The sequence below is a fragment of the Scleropages formosus genome, chromosome 24 (genome assembly GCF_900964775.1).
Source record: "Scleropages formosus chromosome 24, fSclFor1.1, whole genome shotgun sequence".
Classification (NCBI taxonomy): domain Eukaryota; kingdom Metazoa; phylum Chordata; class Actinopteri; order Osteoglossiformes; family Osteoglossidae; genus Scleropages; species Scleropages formosus.
This window is the reverse complement of record NC_041829.1, coordinates 19,702,234-19,722,332: the sequence shown is the minus strand read 5'-3', so window position 1 is coordinate 19,722,332 and position 20,099 is coordinate 19,702,234. Positions and strand designations below refer to the sequence as shown.

The 20,099-nt window shown below is 43.2% G+C and overlaps 1 protein-coding gene across 2 annotated transcripts; it reads left to right on the top strand.

The window, feature by feature from the left end:
• The first annotated feature begins 353 nt into the window (after positions 1-353).
• Positions 354-19,878, top strand: polr3a (polymerase (RNA) III (DNA directed) polypeptide A). 2 transcript variants are annotated; one of them, XM_018761337.2, is made up of 31 exons: positions 354-550; positions 2,306-2,441; positions 2,693-2,830; positions 3,010-3,181; positions 3,493-3,647; positions 3,735-3,974; positions 4,422-4,584; positions 5,389-5,525; positions 5,615-5,718; positions 5,826-5,967; positions 6,568-6,708; positions 6,855-6,924; positions 7,795-7,922; positions 8,013-8,151; positions 8,246-8,410; positions 8,535-8,707; positions 8,935-9,046; positions 9,254-9,372; positions 9,780-9,917; positions 10,371-10,541; positions 11,367-11,480; positions 13,090-13,176; positions 13,256-13,338; positions 14,536-14,706; positions 15,160-15,253; positions 15,472-15,564; positions 16,311-16,475; positions 17,253-17,417; positions 17,548-17,679; positions 17,878-18,010; positions 19,105-19,878. In XM_018761337.2, exons 1-31 carry the CDS (start codon positions 507-509, stop codon positions 19,251-19,253), a joined length of 4,173 nt encoding a protein of 1,390 aa, XP_018616853.1. In that variant the 5' UTR covers positions 354-506; the 3' UTR covers positions 19,254-19,878. The 2 variants fall into 2 exon arrangements, with proteins under 2 accessions (XP_018616853.1, XP_029104760.1); XM_029248927.1 differs by lacking the exon at positions 5,615-5,718 and having other exon boundaries at positions 5,389-5,551.
• The last annotated feature ends 221 nt before the right edge of the window (positions 19,879-20,099 follow it).

Here is a 20,099-nt window from a genome sequence, read left to right as displayed (position 1 = left end):
AACGTTACAAGATAAAACTACACATTTGACTTAGCGGGTTAGGCTAAACAATTTTCACAGCTACACATAATTTCACGACTCGTTATCCCATTCCCAGCAGTGGACAGAGCTGTTGCCTTGCGATATAAAGATTTTTGCTTCCAATCCCACCTCCATCTGTTGTAAGCACCACATTACCGTGAAATATTACAGTGAAACACTCTGCTTGGTAAATCAGAGTGAATCTGGATGCGCATTGGCCACTAGATGGCAGTAGTCGTCGAAGGACGTAGTTATTTACAGAAATCTTGATAGGTCCGGGTTGGGGGTCAAAGGTCAGAGGTCAAATCGCGACAGTTTCCGGGGCTGAAAAACATGGTGGCGTTCAGCATTAGTCGAATGGACGCGTGTGTTTTCAGGTTGTGAAGTGAGCTCAGAAAAAAAGAAATACTCTTGATTCGACGTTTTTTCTTTCGTCACATTTCTTCGCATCAGGGCGTCGGTGTCGCCGAGGAGGGCTCGTCATCATGGTTAAAGAGCAGTTCAGAGAGACAGATGTGGCTAAAAAGATGTAAGTGCAAACAGTTCTCTCACCATCAAGTTTCCTAGTGTTTTACTTGATGCAGCTATACGGTGTGTTTCTGCTGGTAATAGAGGTGTAATAGTGTATGCATATGTATTTGTTGCAGTAATATGATTTGTGGATAAAAATGTTTACCTTCACATACATGCTCTGTGTCAGGGAAGTAGCAGCATGATGAGTGACAGTGAGTGGATAATAATAAACCATGATGATTCATTGTTCCCGTAAACAGCCCGATACTCACAGGTTTCTGTGTCCTGCCGGGGGGAGACACATGTGAGCAGTTTCATGAAAACACAGGAACGTGTGGAGCTGTAGCTGCACTTCAGTATTTCCAGACTCCAGCAGGAGGAGGAGGGGGGGAATTTAAACTCTTTATCCTGTGACATTTTCACTGAACCAGTTCATCATTTTGTGTCCAGTGCAGACTTTGAACAAGTGATTCACACCTTTCACACAGGGCACTTTTTTAAAAAAAAGAAAATGAAAGAAAGAGGCACAATTCAAATACACTTCTTCAGTTACTGGGTAAAAGGTTTATAAAAGTCCAGCAAACAGAGTAAAGAGAGAAAGAACACAGTGAAAAGTACCGGGGTGCACTGGGAGAAAAGGCTGGTAACCATGACTCTGCCCGGTTCAATTACATTAATGCCATCCAAGATGTTACGAGTTCTGGGCTTCAGACTGCAAATCGTGTATTTTTTAATCCATTTACTCCCTGCACCTGTTGAAGTGTTATTTTTGTTTTTAGCCAGTTTAACAAAGAACAAACCAATGAGGATCAGTGTGTCTCATGTGACATAATAGGTGTGAATTGACCAATTCCATACGTTGCTTTAGAGGAAATCATGTGTGTAGTAGAAACACATAAGTAGTGCAGTCCAAGTTGAACTGGTTACAGTAGGTAAGTAGAGTCAGGGGTGTTAATGATAGTCATTTATTAATTGTATAAGTTTAAGACTTAAGGACTCATCTATAAATATGGTTTATTCACTAATAATGACCATCTCTATAGGGTTCACATATTTTAAAGCAGCTCCATATGAAATTCCATGAATGAACCGTTAAATTCAGAAAGGGCCATCGGTGCTTTCACCACAGTAAACCCAAGAGGAAACATTTGTAGTCTAGAAAGAATATTCATTTAGATATTACATTTAGTAACCTTCTAAAAATGAATTTGGTTAGCAGGCTTTGTACTGTTTAGCACTGTTGTCTTGCAGTGTAAAAGTTCCCAATTTGAATCCCACCCCTGCTCTAGTACCATTGATCACGGTACTTGTGCTCAATTGATAGATTAAAAATACGTTCCTGTGTAAATGGGTAAATAATTATAGAGCTGCTTTCTCACCCTGTAATTCACCTTTGGGGAAAAAAAGGCATCAGCAATGGTTCATATTAAAGTGAGTTCAAAGTATAGGTGTTCAGCAGCTGAATCCTCAAAACACGAGTCAGTTTAAAATCAGGGTAACTTTCAGTGCTGTACTAGTGTAGCTACAGTTAATTGAATCTCACTAGGACATTATAATAATGCCTGCCAATCAAGTAGAATCAGAGCAAATAGAATAATTTATCTGAAGGTGTGTTGGATATTGACCTGACCAACATAACTGTCTGTTGTGTGATGTTGATGGTTGCAAAGCACCTAAAGGCGTCACACTGGAGTAAGTGTGACAGTAGCTACGTGTTTTTGAGCAAGTCTGCTTTGCCCTGTAACCCATGTTTCTCTTTGCTGTCGTTCAGAAGCCACATCTGCTTTGGAATGAAGTCTGCTGAACAGATGCGACAGCAGGCTCACATCCAGGTGGTGAGCAAGAATCTGTACAGCCAGGATACGAGTCACACGCCTCTGCCTTATGGAGTCCTGGACCACCGCATGGTGAGCGAGCAGAGCTCATCGTGTTTCACTGGAGTTAACACCGCGTTAATGTGTGCTGTGGGACGGCCTTTCCGTCGTCTGCGAATAAGCTAGATAGCAGGGACACTCTGCACATGAACGCAAATATTTAAAATCAGTATTAAATTCCCTTATCTTGGCAGTTGTTTAATAGGAGGCTGGAGCTTTGGGAATTGGGAATGTGGAATCTTTTGTGTTACAGACACACTGCAGCCACGTTGCTTTTTATGCAGGGCACGAGTGAGAAAGATCGACCGTGTGAAACCTGCGGCAAGAACCTGGCGGACTGCCTCGGGCATTATGGCTACCTTGACCTGGAACTGCCGTGTTTCCACGTGGGCTATTTTAAGGCCATCATCGGCATATTGCAGGTAAGACGACTTACTTGCATCTCCATGCCGCCCACACATGCCACGCGCAGTGCAAGAAGACCCAAAGTTTTGTATTTTGCAGGTTACACTGGTGCAGAAGACACTTTTACGCTATGGAAGGCTTGCCTTTTTCTGCTGTTATGTTTAATTTTTTATTGTTTGGTTGTGATTGGCCACAGATGATCTGCAAAACCTGTTCGCACATCATGCTCTCGAAAGAGGAAAAGCAGCAGTTTTTGGATTATCTGAAGAGGCCTGGTTTAACGTATCTGCAGAAGCGAGGCCTGAAAAAGAAGATCTCAGACAAGTGCCGGAAAAGAACAGTTTGTCTCAACTGCTCTGCCTTTAACGGTAATTGTTAATAGCATTGGGTCTTTTTTGCTGTCTGTAGCAGGCCAATTGCATTGTTGTGATCAGCATCAAGAAAATTTTACTTTTTTAACCTTTAGCTTGGTTCACTTTGATAGTGAGAATGAAATAGTGTATTGAACTTGTTCCCTTAGGAAATTAGCTCTATTTGAAGAGCTTAAACCATGCCCTCTCATGAAAATCTATTAAATTAGTCTTTTCACTCTGCTTAAGCCCAGATGTTTTTTCATAGTTCAGTGTGACACGATTACAGGAAATACATCTTTCACATTTATCATACCCTGTTTTTATAGGTCCAGTGAAAAAATGTGGGTTGCTGAAGATTATCCATGAAAAGTACAAGACGAACAAGAAGGTTGTGGATACATTGGTGTCTGAATTTCTTCAGTCCTTTGACACTGCGATAGAACATAACAAAGAAGTGGAATCATTACTGAACAGGGCCCAGGTGAGGCACAGAATTTGCACGCACAAGTGAGTGTGTTGGGTTGTGAGCGTGTCAGGTCTTGGTAAATATTTAGGTTGTGTTTGGCAGGAAAATCTGAATCCACTGCTGGTGCTGAACTTGTTCAAGAGGATCCCTTCAGAGGATGTCCCGCTGCTGCTGATGAACCCTGAGGCAGGCAAGCCAGCCGATCTCATCCTCACCCGACTCCTAGTCCCCCCGCTCTGCATCCGGCCCTCAGTCGTCAGCGACCTCAAGTCCGGCACCAACGAAGATGACCTCACCATGAAACTCACAGAGATCATCTTTCTCAACGATGTCATCAAAAAGGTGTCAGTTCACGTGTGATCATTCTTATTTCAGTTCTAGGCAGACCAATTCCGTTTATGCCACTGGTTCACTTGCTCATCGCTTATTATTATTTATTTACGTTGCAGATGTTTCACTTCAAAACAGCTTGGTGTTAAGCTGCTTAGAATTATTTACCCATTTTTACAGATTTGAATTTTGGTGTGCAGCCATGCTACGTGCTTAACCACGAGCACAAGCACTCAGCATCAGTCTGCTGGGCTCACACTGTGGAGGAATGAATGATACGTAATGTGTGAAGATGTGAAAATGATTCCTCAAAGTACCACAATTTATGTGTTAGCAATTCTTTTTTAGTCAGACTAAAATGGTGTTTAAAGGTCACTGCAGTTTGTACATTTAAGAAACTTGCCAGTCAGAAAAGGAGTTGTTTACAACTCTGACGCTGAGTCTCCTCCTCCTACCCAGCACCGCATGTCTGGAGCGAAGACCCAGATGATCATGGAGGACTGGGACTTTCTGCAGCTACAATGTGCCCTTTACATCAACAGCGAGCTGTCGGGCATCCCTCTCAACATGGCGCCCAAGAAGTGGACCAGGGGCTTTGTGCAGAGGCTCAAGGGGAAACAAGGTGCCACACACTCTTGTTTCCGGAACAGATCCACCTACCCTTTTGTCTGTCCCTTCAAACATCTCTCCACCTGCCTGTATATGTGTCTGCCTCCCCTTTCATTCATATGTTTTTCAGATGTGGTTGTGCAGTCGAGGGTTATGGTACAGAAAAGGAACAGTGTTTTTGCACACTTTTTTTTTTTTTTCTTCAATATGTTGAAATTAAGTGCAGCGTCCAGCACCTGTACTTAATGCACCATTAATGTGAGATTAAAGCAAAATCACTTGATTTTCAGGTTGCGAAAGGGCAGCGCAGTGTCATTGATATCTTTGAATTATTAGTGATTTACCAGGGCAGCTTTTAACGTTGATTTGATGGACAGTGATATTCTCCTTAACAGAATCCAACAGAACATATATCAAGGTTTGCCAGTTGGCTAAAGGTTAAGCAGTAATAGAAAAAGAATATTAAATGTCGGTTCAAAATGACAACTTTGCATGGAATTGCAGACAGTTCCAGACAGGGACTGTCTTTTGATTGATCTTGAACTTACAATGTGGTTTCACAGCGTTGCCGTCATCCATGTGAGAAACTTAATAAAGTTTCTGCCAGCAGGAGTTTTACAATGACCACTGCACAACCACACTGTTGTGTGGGCAAGTCTGTTGTTAATACTTTTCTGAAATTTAAGTAAATGCTCACTCAGTGGTCACAGCCAGCCCTTTGAAGTCAGTCAGGCTAACAGGAAAATCTGAGATTTTTTAAATAGTTTTTGAAAAGGGACTCTGCCACATTCCACTGATTTGTTGTGACACTTCACAGGACGGTTCAGGGGGAACCTTTCTGGAAAGAGAGTGGATTTCTCTGGACGTACAGTCATCTCCCCAGACCCTAACTTGCGGATCGACGAAGTCGCTGTGCCAGTTCACGTGGCCAAAATTCTGACGTACCCAGAGAAGGTGGGCTCCGTGCATCCGGCCTCAAGGTCTCGTCCAAAATGCTTGTTAATCCTCATGCTTTACTCATGTTGTGTCCTTACTTGACGTAGGTGAATAAGGCCAATATAGAGCTCATGCGGAAGCTTGTTCGCAATGGGCCCGACCTTCACCCTGGAGCCAATTTCATTCAGCAGAGGCATACTCAGATGAAAAGGTGATCCAAATGCTTGATTTTCCATCCTTATTTTTAGATGATGCTCAGAAACAGTGTGCGGCCGACTTCTGTTATCCGTTGTAACTTTTCCTGTGTGTTTTTGATAGATTTCTGAAGTATGGCAACCGGGAGAAGATGGCCCAGGAGTTGAAGTTTGGAGACATTGTGGAGAGGCATATGATTGATGGGGACATTGTGCTATTCAACCGGCAGCCCTCCCTGCACAAACTCAGCATCATGGCACACATAGTGAGTTTATGCGAATGATTTGCGTGCACAGAGCGACGAACGCGTTTCTGCTCCTTGCACTGGGATGCACTCGTGTCGCTGTGTTGTACAGAGAACACGGCAACAATTAGAAATGCAGACCGGATTTAAAGATTCAAATCCAGCTGAAATATGTGCATTTTTATTTTCTCATTGCAGAGTTGACGGTACAGTGGTGCTGTTGACATTACATTTACACATATTCCTTTAACACTGTTAACTAATGTTTAGCTGATACCCAGGTGACTTTCAAGTAGTTTAAGTACTATATCTGTCATATACCCATTTAGCTGTCACAGCAATATGACACTCACACACTGCAGGCAATTTAGAGTCAACAGTTGATGTGAAACACGTCTTTGGACTGTGAGAGGAAACCAGAGGAAACTATGTAAACTCCACTCAGACTCAGCTCGATTCAAACCCACATTTCGGTGTACAGTACATGTGCTGTGGGGCGCCAGTAGAATTTGGACCCAAAGTAGAAGTCCATATTTAAACATGGTAAATGAGCAGTGGTCACACTGGAACCAATATAACCCCAGCGTAAGGTTCTGACAGACCTTCTCTCCTCCTGTCCAGGCCCGGGTGAAGCCCCATAGAACTTTCCGCTTCAATGAGTGTGTGTGCACGCCCTACAACGCAGACTTTGATGGGGATGAAATGAACCTGCACCTTCCGCAGACAGAGGAAGCCAAAGCGGAGGCCCTGGTGCTGATGGGAGTAAGAGCCTCAATCGACGCGTTGTCATGGCATTCCCTTGGGGGGGGTTGTGTGATGGGATCCTTGTCCCGTTAGACATTCCTACAGTGTAAATTGCACGGGTCCTTGGTGCGTTCAGTCCTCATAATAGTTTTATTCCCTTCAAGACCAAAGCCAATCTGGTAACACCCCGGAATGGAGAGCCCCTCATTGCTGCTATCCAGGACTTCCTGACAGGTGTGAACGTCTCTCCGTCTCTGTCTGTGTCACACGGCGGCCGTTCGGATGAATCTTTACTCACGTTTCAATTAGAGACATTGATGGCTGTGACTGCAGAACGGGGGAATGTTCTGGGTTTCTTTTTTGTCTTTGTGTTTGTTTAAAGTGCCATCTTTTTTTCCTCAGTTTACAATTGGCTACACCTTTTATCTTGTTGCACTGAATACATTGAAATTTCATTTGTTTTCCTCTGCGCCTCACAGTGATTACAATGATTTATTGATATTTTTAAAATGCATTGATGTTCTTTTCGTTACATAGCAGTTTTAACACATTTTTGTACCACTGAATTAAAGTGCACTATGAGCATTCTTTAGTTTTTTCATCAAAATAGAAGAGAACTGAGTAATGAAGACAACAATGTGGGGGCAGCTGGTAGCATAGTTGTTAGAACTGCTGTTTTTGGACTCAGGTCACAGGTTTGAATCTCATCTCCAGCTGTAGTACCCTTGAGCAAGGTACTTACCCTAAATTGATGGTAAAATTACCCAGCTCTATAAATAGCTAAATAAGTAGATTAACATTGTAAGTTGCTTTGGAGAAAAGCATCAGCTAAATGAGTAAATGTAGTGTAATGTCATTGTAACTGGTCATAACAGAGAAACAGAATCAGTGAAAGTGAGCAAATGCATACAAACATTTAATATGGTAATGTGGCACAAGGGCAAGCGGTTATTTAATATTTAGCAAGTATGACCAAGTGGCACCATGTGTGACAATTCTTTCTACCGCTCAGAGGTTTGATGTTTTCCCTCAGCAGGGGGGAGCACACCAGCTTCACCACGATGGTTTGCCCATTTGTGGTTTTTCTGTGTTCTTCTTTCACAGGCGCCTACCTTCTCACTCTGAAAGACACTTTCTTCGATAGAGCGAAAGTATGTCAGATAGTAGCCTCTATTCTCGTTGGGAAAGACGAAAAGGTCAAGATTGCCCTTCCACCCCCTGCTATTTTGAAGGTATTACTTACTTTTTGTCCTGTTGAAACCCATCCTGCTGTCTCAGAGGCTTTACTCCCCGAGGTGAATATAACACATTTGTGCTGGCAGCCCATCAGACTCTGGACTGGGAAGCAGGTCTTCAGTCTCATCCTTAAGCCCAGCAAGTTGTGTCCCGTAAAGGCCAACCTGAGGACCAAGGGAAAGCAGTACTGTGGCCGTGGCGAGGACTTGTGCCCCAATGACTCCTGTGAGTGTCCCCCCTCTCCCATGTGTCCTCACACACATGCACACACCACATGCTGATCAACCGCCCTCATCTCTCTGCACTTCATCCCATCTAGTTGTTGTGATCCAGAACAGTGAGCTCATGTGTGGCAGTATGGACAAGGGCACCTTGGGTTCTGGCTCCAAGAACAACATCTTCTACATCCTGCTGAGGGACTGGGGTCAGCTGGAAGCGGCCAACGCCATGTCCCGCCTGGCCAGGCTGGCACCTGTCTACCTCTGTGAGTCGCAGCACCTCGTGAAGATGTGTCAAAGTCCTGCTCTCTGTAGTGCCTTCAGCTGTGATTTCTGCAGTGATCTGCCAGTGTCACTCATGTGTTTGAACTGTTTCTGATGGGTCCGCAGCCAACCGAGGGTTCTCCATCGGCATCGGGGACGTTACTCCAGGTCAGGGACTGCTGAAGGCCAAGCAGGACCTCCTGGACGCCGGCTACAAGAAATGCGACGAGTACATCGAGGCACTAAAGACGGGGAAACTGCAGCAGCAGCCAGGCTGCACAGCAGAGGAGACCCTGGAGGTGGGGCGGTTCCTCTCGGACAGCTTTCACACACCAGTTTCCCTCTGCAACTGTCCTGTGTTGCTCATCCCAACGAGCAATGGCAAATATTGGAAAAACATGAATAATAACTCGTACCCTGTTAAAGCAACTGTATCTGAGAGCAGGGCCCAACAGCTCTGGCTCTTCTAGTGCTCTGTTTGTGTGTGCGGGGTCTAACACGAGGCCCCCCCATGTTCTACCTTCAGGCCCTCATTCTAAAGGAGCTCTCTGTGATCAGAGACCACGCAGGCAGCGCTTGCTTGACTGAGCTGGACAAAAGCAATAGCCCCCTAATTATGGCACTGTGCGGCTCTAAAGGTGGGTCAGCAAGCGCGCAGCACCGAAAATTCTGACACTTCAGTTGCTTGTGTTAGCAGTGAACTCATGTCAGTCCTTAACTCATATTTAGTCATAGCCAGTAGTTTGATTTAGACCGGCTCACAACTGTCTGTACTGGAACCTAGATGTACTGCTGATGATTCATGCTGTTTTATACTAAGGAGCTCTGCTGTTTGTTCCTTCAAGGGTCCTTCATTAACATCTCGCAGATGATCGCCTGCGTGGGCCAGCAAGCCATCAGCGGCTCCCGTGTGCCCGACGGCTTTGAGAACCGCTCCCTGCCCCATTTCGAGAAGCACTCCAAAGTAAGGCAATCCCTGGACGATGCTGGCTTTCCTTAAAGCGACCGTGTCACATTTTCTTGGCATCCCCTACATGCTTGGCATTACTTTGTGAATCATTCTTGTATTAAAAGTTGTTCAGTGTTTCCACCATTAAACATTTTTGGAACTTTTCACCTGTCATATTAAACCAGCATATTAGGCGCAGTGTTTTCCCCTTAAAATAGCAGAAATCCGATGTTGGAAAGAGACACGGGACTTTATTATCAATTTAGTCTCGATCAGTTTGTTTCTAATTCGGCTCAATCACGTGACTAATTCGTATGAAAAGTTTTTACCGGTTTTATTTAGACGTTATGTCCTTTCTGCTGTAGGTTTAGTGTGACGCTCAGGCACTGAGCCTAAGAACAATGTCACTGTACCCCCTGCAGCTTCCAGCAGCTAAGGGCTTTGTGGCGGACAGCTTCTATTCAGGCTTGACTCCCACTGAGTTTTTCTTCCATACCATGGCCGGTCGAGAGGGTCTGGTGGACACGGCTGTGAAAACGGCTGAAACAGGATACATGCAGGTAACGGTGCCACCGTGGATCAGAGTGGCTTTGGCTTCATCGTCTCGCTTGTAATGTCGAGACATTGTGGGGCTGAACAATGAGGCGTGGCAGAGAGGGGATTTTTAGCTTTCTTCACGATTGTCAGCCACAGAAAGTTGCAGTCACACAGTTTCCTGTTTGTAACTTTGAATGAAAGGTAGCTGTGGAGATCCAGAAAAACACAATCCATGGAGTGTCACTACGCTTGCAACACTTGGCATGGTGCAGAAGAGTAAATATGGGTGTGCAGTAATGCTCATTTGTTGCAAAAGGAAAGAATGGTACCAAAGTTAAAAGACGAAATCGTTATAGACCGTATCTGTTCTTCATGCTTTTCCTCTGATACTTCATCGGTTTCATGTATTTTATTTGTTTTATTACAACTGGTATATGAAGGCATTGCTTCTCATGAATGAACCCTTGCGTTGGCAGAGGCGTCTGGTCAAGTCTCTGGAAGATCTCTGCTCCCAGTATGACCTCACGGTGCGCAGCTCCACCGGTGACATTGTGCAGTTCATATACGGAGGTGACGGCCTGGATCCAGCTGCCATGGAGGGCAAGGACGAGCCTCTGGAATTCAAAAGGGTGCTGGACAACGTTAGGGTATGGCAAGCTGTTTGATTTCTCTCATCGTACTGGAGTAAATAGCTCATGTAGGCTGTGTGAAAGCCTTTTTCATGCCCCTTTTATGCTCTACAATGAATAGATGGAGAGCAAAGAAAATAGTCCCGCTAAGGGTTTTTGCCGGTGTTCTAGTCAGAACTGAGGCCTCCGTACTCGGTCTTTCCAAGAACCTGATGCCACTATCCACTGAGAACATCACGCTGCTGCTCTTAGAGCTTTGAAAGGATGAATACGAAGAGTTCAGAAGCATAAGAAGGAAATTTTGCTGTGATGCGAGGCTTCACACTGCATGAACGATTGCCAACTTTGGTCCCCCCATCTTACCCATCCCCCGTGCAGCATGCACCACTTTCCTGTCCATCACTGGCAGAAATGTGTGGCGAACGGTGGTGACTGTATACAGGCAATAAGAGAGCTCACTTGGAGCATTATGTCTGTGTTCAATTCAATAAAATATAATAAGCAGAAGCTATGGAGATGGAGGCATTACATTCAGAGATCAGATTTCAGTAGTACTGGATCCTTAAAACTGTAGGTGAACATGAGTGTGAAAGTGTGTTTCAGTGAGAACAGCACTCAGGTAGCTTTGTGGGTTATCGTTTGTGCAAAGAACTGCGTAACACTCGTTTTTACACCAGTAAAAACATGAAGATCCTCATGGTTGCTCCTCTGTGTTTGCCTCCTAAATTACACCGATGCTCTCGAAGACTTTGGTTAAAGGAGAAGGGTGTGTGTGTGTATGAAATGCGTGTAAATGTTTGTAGACGTGGTTGAGTGAAACGCCGGTTTTCTTCCTCGTTTCAGGCTGTGTATACATGTCCAGAGCAGCCAGCGCTCAGCAAGAACGAGCTGGAGCTCACGGCAGAGTCCATCATGAAGAGGAATGATTTCCTGTGCTGCAGAGACAGCTTCCTGGAGGTGTGTGAGAGCTCAGTGTGTCGGGGGAGTGTTTCAGCAGAGCCACTTTCAAACACACAAGTGAAATATTTGAATTCGGTCATGGGCTCTTTGAGAACCGTTAACGGGACTATTTTTAACGTCTGATGTGACCCCATGGAGGATTTCTCAACAGGACTGGTGTCAAATGGGTGCGTGTGTCATTTTTCAAGATATTTGGACCGTTTGATTTATATATCAAAGGCAGTTAAAGGCCACGAAAAGAGAAATGTTCGATAGGGCCGTTCCTGGCAAGGTGGGGCTGGTAATTGTCACTCAGAAAGTCAGTAAAAGGCTCCTGAAGGATTCTTCAGTAAAATTTCACATTTTTACTGCTGCTTTAATTGTACTTTACATTTTTTCCCCTAATTCAACATTATCCAGTTGACTCGCACTCTAGACTGGGTACATTATACGTTCAGTCAGAATTTTTGCAAATTGTCCTCTTGAGAAATAAAATAACGACGAACACTTAAATACTTTGAAAGCAGTGCATGTTTCTGTTCTGCAACAAACGGTGCTTTCGGTTCAGGGTGAAATGAATCAATGTGTGGAGGCCGAAGCACCTTTAAAAGGTTCCCGGAAATGAAAACATTACAAATGTCATTCTTTAGAGATGTAATCCAACAAAGTAACCCGAGTAGATCGCTTTTACAAGTTCAAAATAAAATATGGTATCAACAACGAAGTTGCGTGTGTTGACACCTGTGCTAAGTGAGGTCTGGGTTCGATGCCTGGAAATAATATGGGAGAAAAACAACAGGAACATATTCAATCGAAGCACTGCCTTCTCAACTGTTTTTTTTAGGTTTGTTTTGTTGTACAGCACATACAGCTATTTATTTATTGTACTTACAGTGGTCTTAAAATATGAATTACATTACCAAAGCGAAATTAGTTTCTCAAATTTATTTATTTTTTTTTTTTTGTCGTCATCCCTTCTCCCCGTTCTTGTTCTTTCCCGTGAAAGGCATTAACTGACACAGGTTCTGAAAAGTACTTTGAGGTACAGGTACCGTGGTTCTTGCATGTGGAGGTGGTTCACTGAGCTGGGTTGTTTTCCCATCTCTTTTAAATATATTTATTTAAAAAAAAAAAAAAAAAACAACCCCACAGGCAGCTGTCTTATGCATGCCGCGACTCAATTCCCCGCTCGGAGTGTGTGTTACACTCTTGGGGCTGCTGTTTGTGTGCAACTAATTTAATGAAATTTGCTCTCTGAAGTCATAGTTATGAAAATGCCATTCCTTCGCTGTGAAAGTGAGTGCTCTTTGAAACTGGGTATTACCTCTGCACGTGTGTGTTTTTGGCTGCTTTACAACAACCTTCACTGCAGAGCAATACAAAATGAATTGAACTGTAATAAAATGTCCTCACCAGCTTGTGTGGTATTTTGAGATAAAGTTTTCATGTTCTTAAAATTCACAAAATAATGTTTTGATGCTGTAATATGCGCTACTAAATAATTAACAGTACGCTGTACGTGGAATGTGTGCCTCGTATGTAACTTTTAAACATACCTTGTGCTATGATGGTGTACAGTTGCCCTGGTGACAGTGCAACTTAACCATGTTTTTCTCACTTCCCAAAGGAGATCAGGAAGTTCATAAAGACAATATCAGAAAAAATAAAGAAGACCCGAGACAAATATGGCATCAACGATAACGGCACAACAGAGGTACTAGTGCCCCGGGATCGAACTGTCCACGGCACCACTGCCTGCATTCCTGTTTCACTGATTGTGTCTTATGTTCCAGCCTCGAGTTCTGTACCAGCTGGACAGGATCACTCCCACCCAGCTGGAGAAGTTTCTAGAGACGTGCAGAGACAAGTATATGAGGTAGCAAGCGTATCTAAATAGCACATCTGTATGACTAAACTCCTGTCATTCTGTTGCGATGAATATAAAAATAAATGCAAATATTTCCTTTAATCTTCAGTTCAAAAGTGCTACTAATGTCACTTTAGCTTTCGGTGATGACTTTTAGTTTAATTTGACAGAAAGATTTAAATGTTGTTTCACTAAAACTGATATAAACAAAGCCATAGTATGGAAATCTTGGTCTCTTCTAGCTCTGCTGTACGTGATCGGTGTGGGAATGGCTGCTTTCCATCAAGTGCATCCAATACTTTGCACATCTTTAAACACAATGACAGCATGTTGAGTGGACATACATCTCAGAAAACGGTTCACCAGTAGAGAGATCTGGATGCAGACACATATTTATGTGCACAATTTGCCAATTATCATTTTTTTAATGAACAGATAAACACTTAAATACACATATCAGCTGTTCATGTTATACGAGTGGCATAGCGAGTAGCGTTGCTGTCTCACAGTAGTTGTATGGGGAGAGAATGTGGGTTCGAGCCATGCCTGCATTGTTTGCCATTTTGTGCTCTGGTTTCCTCCCACAGCCTTAATGCATGTGGTTCGGGTGAATTGGTGATGCCAAACTGCCCTACAAGCTTGAGTGTGTGCGTGTGTGTACCTTACCTGTCATGGACTGACATCCCATCCTTCCCCCCATTCAGCCTTTGAACCAGTGATTTTGTGACTGGCTCCAGATGACAGTGACCCCGCTCAGTTATTGAAATTGGATAGATGGATGTTTCACACGTTTCATGCACCGAGTGGTTTCTTGCTGCTCCCATTCTGGCCTATTTCTGCTCCATTTGAGCATTAAGTTCAAGCTTTGCGATAAACTTTGGGTGAATAATGAAATTGCACTTTCAGTGCATCAGTGCAAGGAAGGTTGTTGCATTTTCTGCTTTTCGGTGTCGCAGTTATTTTTCTCAAACTACATTTCTGTGTTTCAGAATCTCAGACACTGCGGTTTAAAATACTTTCACTGCTAGTATTGTAATGGGCAGCACATTTCTTCCATAAACTTTACGTGCTGAGGAACACAGTTCTAGAGATCTGTGTGCAGGGGCAGTCTAGTGCTGCTGGTACTTCATTTTGTGTGTGTGTGTGTGTGTGTGTGTGTGTGTGTGTGTGTGTGTGTGTCTGGCTTTTCTCTCCCCTTTTGTGAAGGGCCCAGATGGAGCCAGGCTCAGCAGTGGGTGCTCTCTGCGCCCAGAGCATAGGGGAGCCTGGCACACAGATGACCCTCAAGACGTTCCACTTTGCTGGTGTCGCTTCCATGAACATCACCCTGGGGGTCCCCCGAATTAAAGAGATTATCAACGCCTCCAAGAACATCAGGTGGGCCTTCCGAGAAGCTCAAGTTCAAGTGTTTGCTGAAAAGGTTCTGGTCCCTTCTCTAAAGCAAAGCCCACCAGGCTCTAAGCATGGAGCTGAGCGGAGGAGCTGCACTGTTGACTCCGTCACATCAACTGGTGCTTCTGAAATATGGTTTCGTACCACTGTTTCCCATTTGTTTGGATCATTTGAAAAGGTTGTCATTGTGGAAGAAGTCTTCCCTTTTATTACATGCATCTCTGTGCGAAAGTTTCTAGACACTCTTGTGGCCACGGTGCTATGGGGTGTAATTAGTCCGGTGTGAATGACTCGCCATAATCGTGCCCTTATAATAAGCATACATTATTCTGCACGGTGTCTCAATTTCATGAGGTAGGTCCTTGAAATGTAGCAACAGCCTTGGTTTCTTCGCAATGACCGGAAATTGCTGTTTTTTGCACCCCCACCACTACAAAGTACCCCGATAATCAGCGCACACTTGGATATTGAGGATGATGCCGACTTTGCACGACTTGTGAAAGGAAGGATTGAAAAGACGCTTCTTGGGGAGGTAAGCATGTGATAGTGGGGCAGCCTTTATGTGATGTGTGCACAACTTTCCTATAGACAGCATTCACTTTTGACTAGTTTGAAGACAGAAAAACCATTTGCTGTGCCTTCAAGTGGCAGGTTTTTCTTGTTTCAAAATTTCATTTTCTGTCCCAGCTTTGCTGATGCTGTGATTCATGTCGGTTATAAGCACTTTGAGTTCTTTGCTTTCTCCTTCAGATTTCGGAGTACATTGAAGAGGTTTTTCTACCAGATGACTGCTTCATTCTCGTGAAACTGTCACTGGAAAGAATTCGGCTTCTTCGATTGGAGGTACATCACTTTAAACGTTTGCAAAGACATTCTTATTTTTTTTCTTTGTTTCATTCCGATGATGTAAAACAGAATATTTCCAGACTCTTCTACACGTGTTTTTGTGTTGCAAAGATGCGGATCTTTTTAGGTATTTTAATAATCTATTCAAAGAAATGACACATTTTGTAACTGCGTTCTCTAGACACATTTGGAAATGAAGTCTGTACAAGTGGCAGTATTGAGGGTGTCATGGTGAGCATTCAACAGATTGGGGTTTGTATCTGGGGTGTAGCATTGCTTTTATATAGTTAACTTTTTAATGGGTGTTTCAGAGCTCATGGTATCAGGAAACTTATATATTTGAGTGACGTGGTGGTGCAACAGGTTGTGCTGCTAGCGTACAGTTCCTGGGCTGTGGGTTTGGCATGGGTTCGAATCCAGCTCAGTCTGTCTGTAGGATGTACATTTTCCCCATGTTTGCCTGGGCTTCATTTAGGTGCTCCAGTTTGCTCGCAGTCCAAAAGATGTGTTAGAGGTGAATCGGTGACTCCAAGTTGCCCTTAGCTTGTGAGAAGTTGTTCTTTCAATTTACACAGCTTTAGCTTTCTTGACATTTTGTCCGTGCCAAATGTTTGCGCAAACTTTAAACAGCCAAGCAACGTTGACTGTTAAATGGCAGGAAGAGACGCTAGATTTTTTTTCTGCTCGTCTTGGTGTTTAAGCTAAGAGTGTATCATAAAGAGAAGAATCCTGTTTAATTTCAGGTTAACGCAGAGACTGTGCGCTACTCCATCTGCATGTCGAAGCTGAGGGTGAAGCCGGGCGACATCGCCGTGCACGGGGAGGCGGTGGTCTGCGTGTCCCCTCGGGAGAACAGCAAGAGCTCCATGTACTACGTACTGCAGTCTTTGAAGGAGGAGCTTCCCAAAGTAAGACGTGCTGTGTGACGTGTGTGTGTGTGTGTGTCTGCAAACAGAAGGTGCAATCAAAGCATTGTCTCGCTCTTGCAGAAATGTCCATAATAAAATATGCAGCTAAATGTTTAGTTTGATTTGAAACGGTTGATATTGATAAAATCCTTGAAGACCTTGCTGTAGGCCTGCAGTGTCCACAAGCAGAGGCACGTTGTTTAGAAGGACAACGTACGAAATGAACAGGCAGCAAACTCAACATAACACACAAGTGGGTAACAGTGCATGGCTGATGGACTGTAGTGCTAATAGTGTTTACCGCCCCCAACCCTGCTCAGCCTCACAAGGTCTCGTGACCCTGCGCATCCCCCCAGGCACTTTCTTAGAGCAGAAATCCTGCTCACCTTAGACATTGCATATCTTTATGTTTAAAAAAGCTCTTAATGTTAAAAGATGCAGCCTAAGATTTATGAAACTCCGTGCTGTAAAACTGATATAAAATGTTTCACTGACGGCTGGAAGATAAGGGAATAATGAAACAATGATTTTGTTTAATTTTGAGTTCATTTTGTTTTAGCTTTATCTGTTTGCTAATGGGTATAATGAGGGGAGGATTAATCAAGGTATAAATTACTTGAAGAAATTACCATAGCGAATATATTTTGCCATGTAGAATCAAGAGGCTTAAAAACTTAATCAGCCTCTTCTTTATTTCTAAAGATGCCAGTCTTCTCCTAGAAAAAGCCATTTCCATACATACATATACAATCTCATTAACGGCATCACCTGTGTCAGATTGTGGTGCAGGGCATTCCAGAGGTGTCGAGAGCAGTCATCCACATTGATGAGCAGAGCGGCAAAGAGAAGTACAAGCTTTTAGTGGAAGGCGATAACCTTCGTGCCGTCATGGCAACTCACGGCGTCAACGGCAGCAGAACTTCTTCAAATAATACCTACGAGGTAGGCGTTCCTCCAGAAGCTTTCAGTGACCTTGTAACATTCGTGCAGCCTACTCATGTTCTAAATCACATAGAGTGCAAGAGTTTGCATTGCATGTCTGATTTGCGATTCTGAAACCCATTTTCTCAAGGTTGAGAAGACCCTGGGCATCGAGGCTGCAAGAACAACTATAATCAATGAGATCCAATACACAATGGTGAACCACGGCATGAGCATAGACAGAAGACATGTCATGCTGCTCGCTGATCTCATGTCATATAAGGTCTGTATATTTGTTTGCTATGCGTATTTATTAATGTATTTAATTTGTTTGTCTGGAATTCCACTGATGCTCTTGAAGTTCTTTTCTGAAACCCTCTGCAGATCATCTACATGTGGCTGTTGACATGAACGTTTGCATGATGTCTTTTGACCATGTTCTCATTCAGTTTTAATCGCTACTGCATAATGGCATCGACAGGGTGAAATCCTTGGAATTACCAGGTTTGGACTGGCCAAAATGAAGGAAAGCGTCCTGATGCTGGCGTCATTCGAGAAAACCGCTGACCACCTTTTCGACGCCTCATACTTTGGACAGAAAGACTCTGTCTGTGGTCAGTAAACATCCTTAACCTTTCATCGCAGTAAACTGGTGTACTCTTGCTTTTTATTCTTCAATGTATTCATGCATTTTGTGTCAAGCAGACAGAGTGCTAAGAGGTCAAGTGAATAAGTATAATTTATTTCACGCTTGAACAGAATCCCATGTGTACCGACTTCATCTGATAATGTGTTTGTGTGGAACAGCTTTCGCTTTGAACCGTCCCTCGGATTGGAAGAGGCACATCATCCTGCTAATGTGACGGCGCATTTTATTAACCACTCCACCAGTCTTGTATTTTGACAAATCTCATTGTGAATTTGCATATGAATACTATGGCTGTCTTGAATTTCATCCAGCATTTCCCAGTCTCTGTGCCGCCCCCCCTCCTCCAGAGTGTTCCAGAACATGGCTCTATTTAATTAGCCCTGAGCAAGCATTTTACTGAATGACTGGCAAGACTGAAATAGTTAGATAAGATTTAGTTAAGCACAGACTAAAGTCCAAAAGGACAGGTAATTAATACTTGCCTCATGAGCGGCGAAAAAGTTTAAAAAAAAAAAAAAAAAAAAAATATTCCTTATTTCAGTCAATCCCTGGTGACGGGGTGTACCTACAGCATGATTCTTTGCCTGTGGGCAGTGATGCAGACTGGCCACAAAGTCTCAACGCATGTGATTGTGTCCTTTGTTCATCATTTGTTTATTTTTTATCTTTTATTTCTTTCCTGGAAGATGCTTAGAGAACATGGAAAAAAGATCTGTGCAGAAAATGCAGGGGAGCATACAGGCGATTTGTAATAAATTTTAACTGTCGTGCATAGGGACTTTGTGGCCACCCTGTATGATTTAGAGGATTTACTCCTTGTTACAGTATTAATTTATTTTTTTATCAAATTTTACAGATGAAAAACTTTTTTTTTTTTTACAGCTATATACTGTAATACATGTTAATTATAACACATTTTCCCCAAAACGAATGGCATTTAATAACTGAAAAGTATGGTAGTTGGGTAAACATAATTTGAACTGTGGGAGCTGTTTAATGAACATGTCCATCAGCACATCTTTAGTAACAGCTAACCTAAAAGCTTTTCCTTCTGCCCAGGTGTATCGGAGTGCATTATCATGGGGATCCCAATGAACATTGGAACAGGCCTGTTCAAACTCTTACACAGAGCTGACAAAGACCCGGCGCCACCCAAAAGGCCGCTGCTCTTCGACAACGGCGAATTCCACATTTCCCTGGTCACATAGAGCCCCCGCTTCATTAACATTTATTAACGCGGTATAGCTGTTATTATACAGCAAGGAAAGATTTTTAATGCATGTGCATTTCATTGCATCAGTTTTTCATTTTACTTACCATTTTCAAAGCGAAACAAAGAATTGCACACAGCAGCTATAAGATAAACAATCACTGCTTTGAGTGAACTTTTTTGAAGTCAAATAATGATTTGAGTTTAGGGTTTAACGTGAACCTTAAATTATATGTTGAATAACTAACTTATTTGTCCTTGTTTTTTGATGCCACTGCTGTAGTGTGCCTTCGACACTCTCGCTGCTGGGGTTTTCAACATGAGTACAATGAATACTCTCCACGTGTTCATTAGTGGGTTTTATTTCAGCAAAGTTAAGATGCTCTTTGCATCTTGTGCTGAGTACCTGAGTTTAGTGCAGGATGTGGATTATTATCCACTGGACCACACTGTTGCCCTCCCCCACCCTTTTGTGCGCTGCTAAATTCATACGCACAAATTATTTATATCCCGTTTGTTTTTCCTCTAATGAACACACATTTAGAAATTGCATACGGAATGAGGCTTTCTGTAAAAATGCATAATGCACAGAGCCCCTGGCATCATGTTAACTGTTATTTTTCTCTGTAGATATATTTTCAAATGTTTATGGATGATGTGAATAAAGTGTAAAATGAGGAGATGTAGCTGTACTGTTTCTTTTGGGTTGACAGATCTTATAGTTACTTTTTTATATCGTACCATAGTGATGGTTAATCTCCGAACAATGAGGAAATAACTTCATAAGGAGAGTGTGGTTCTGTAATGAGCATCATGATGGATGAATGTGAGTGTACAGGGAAGG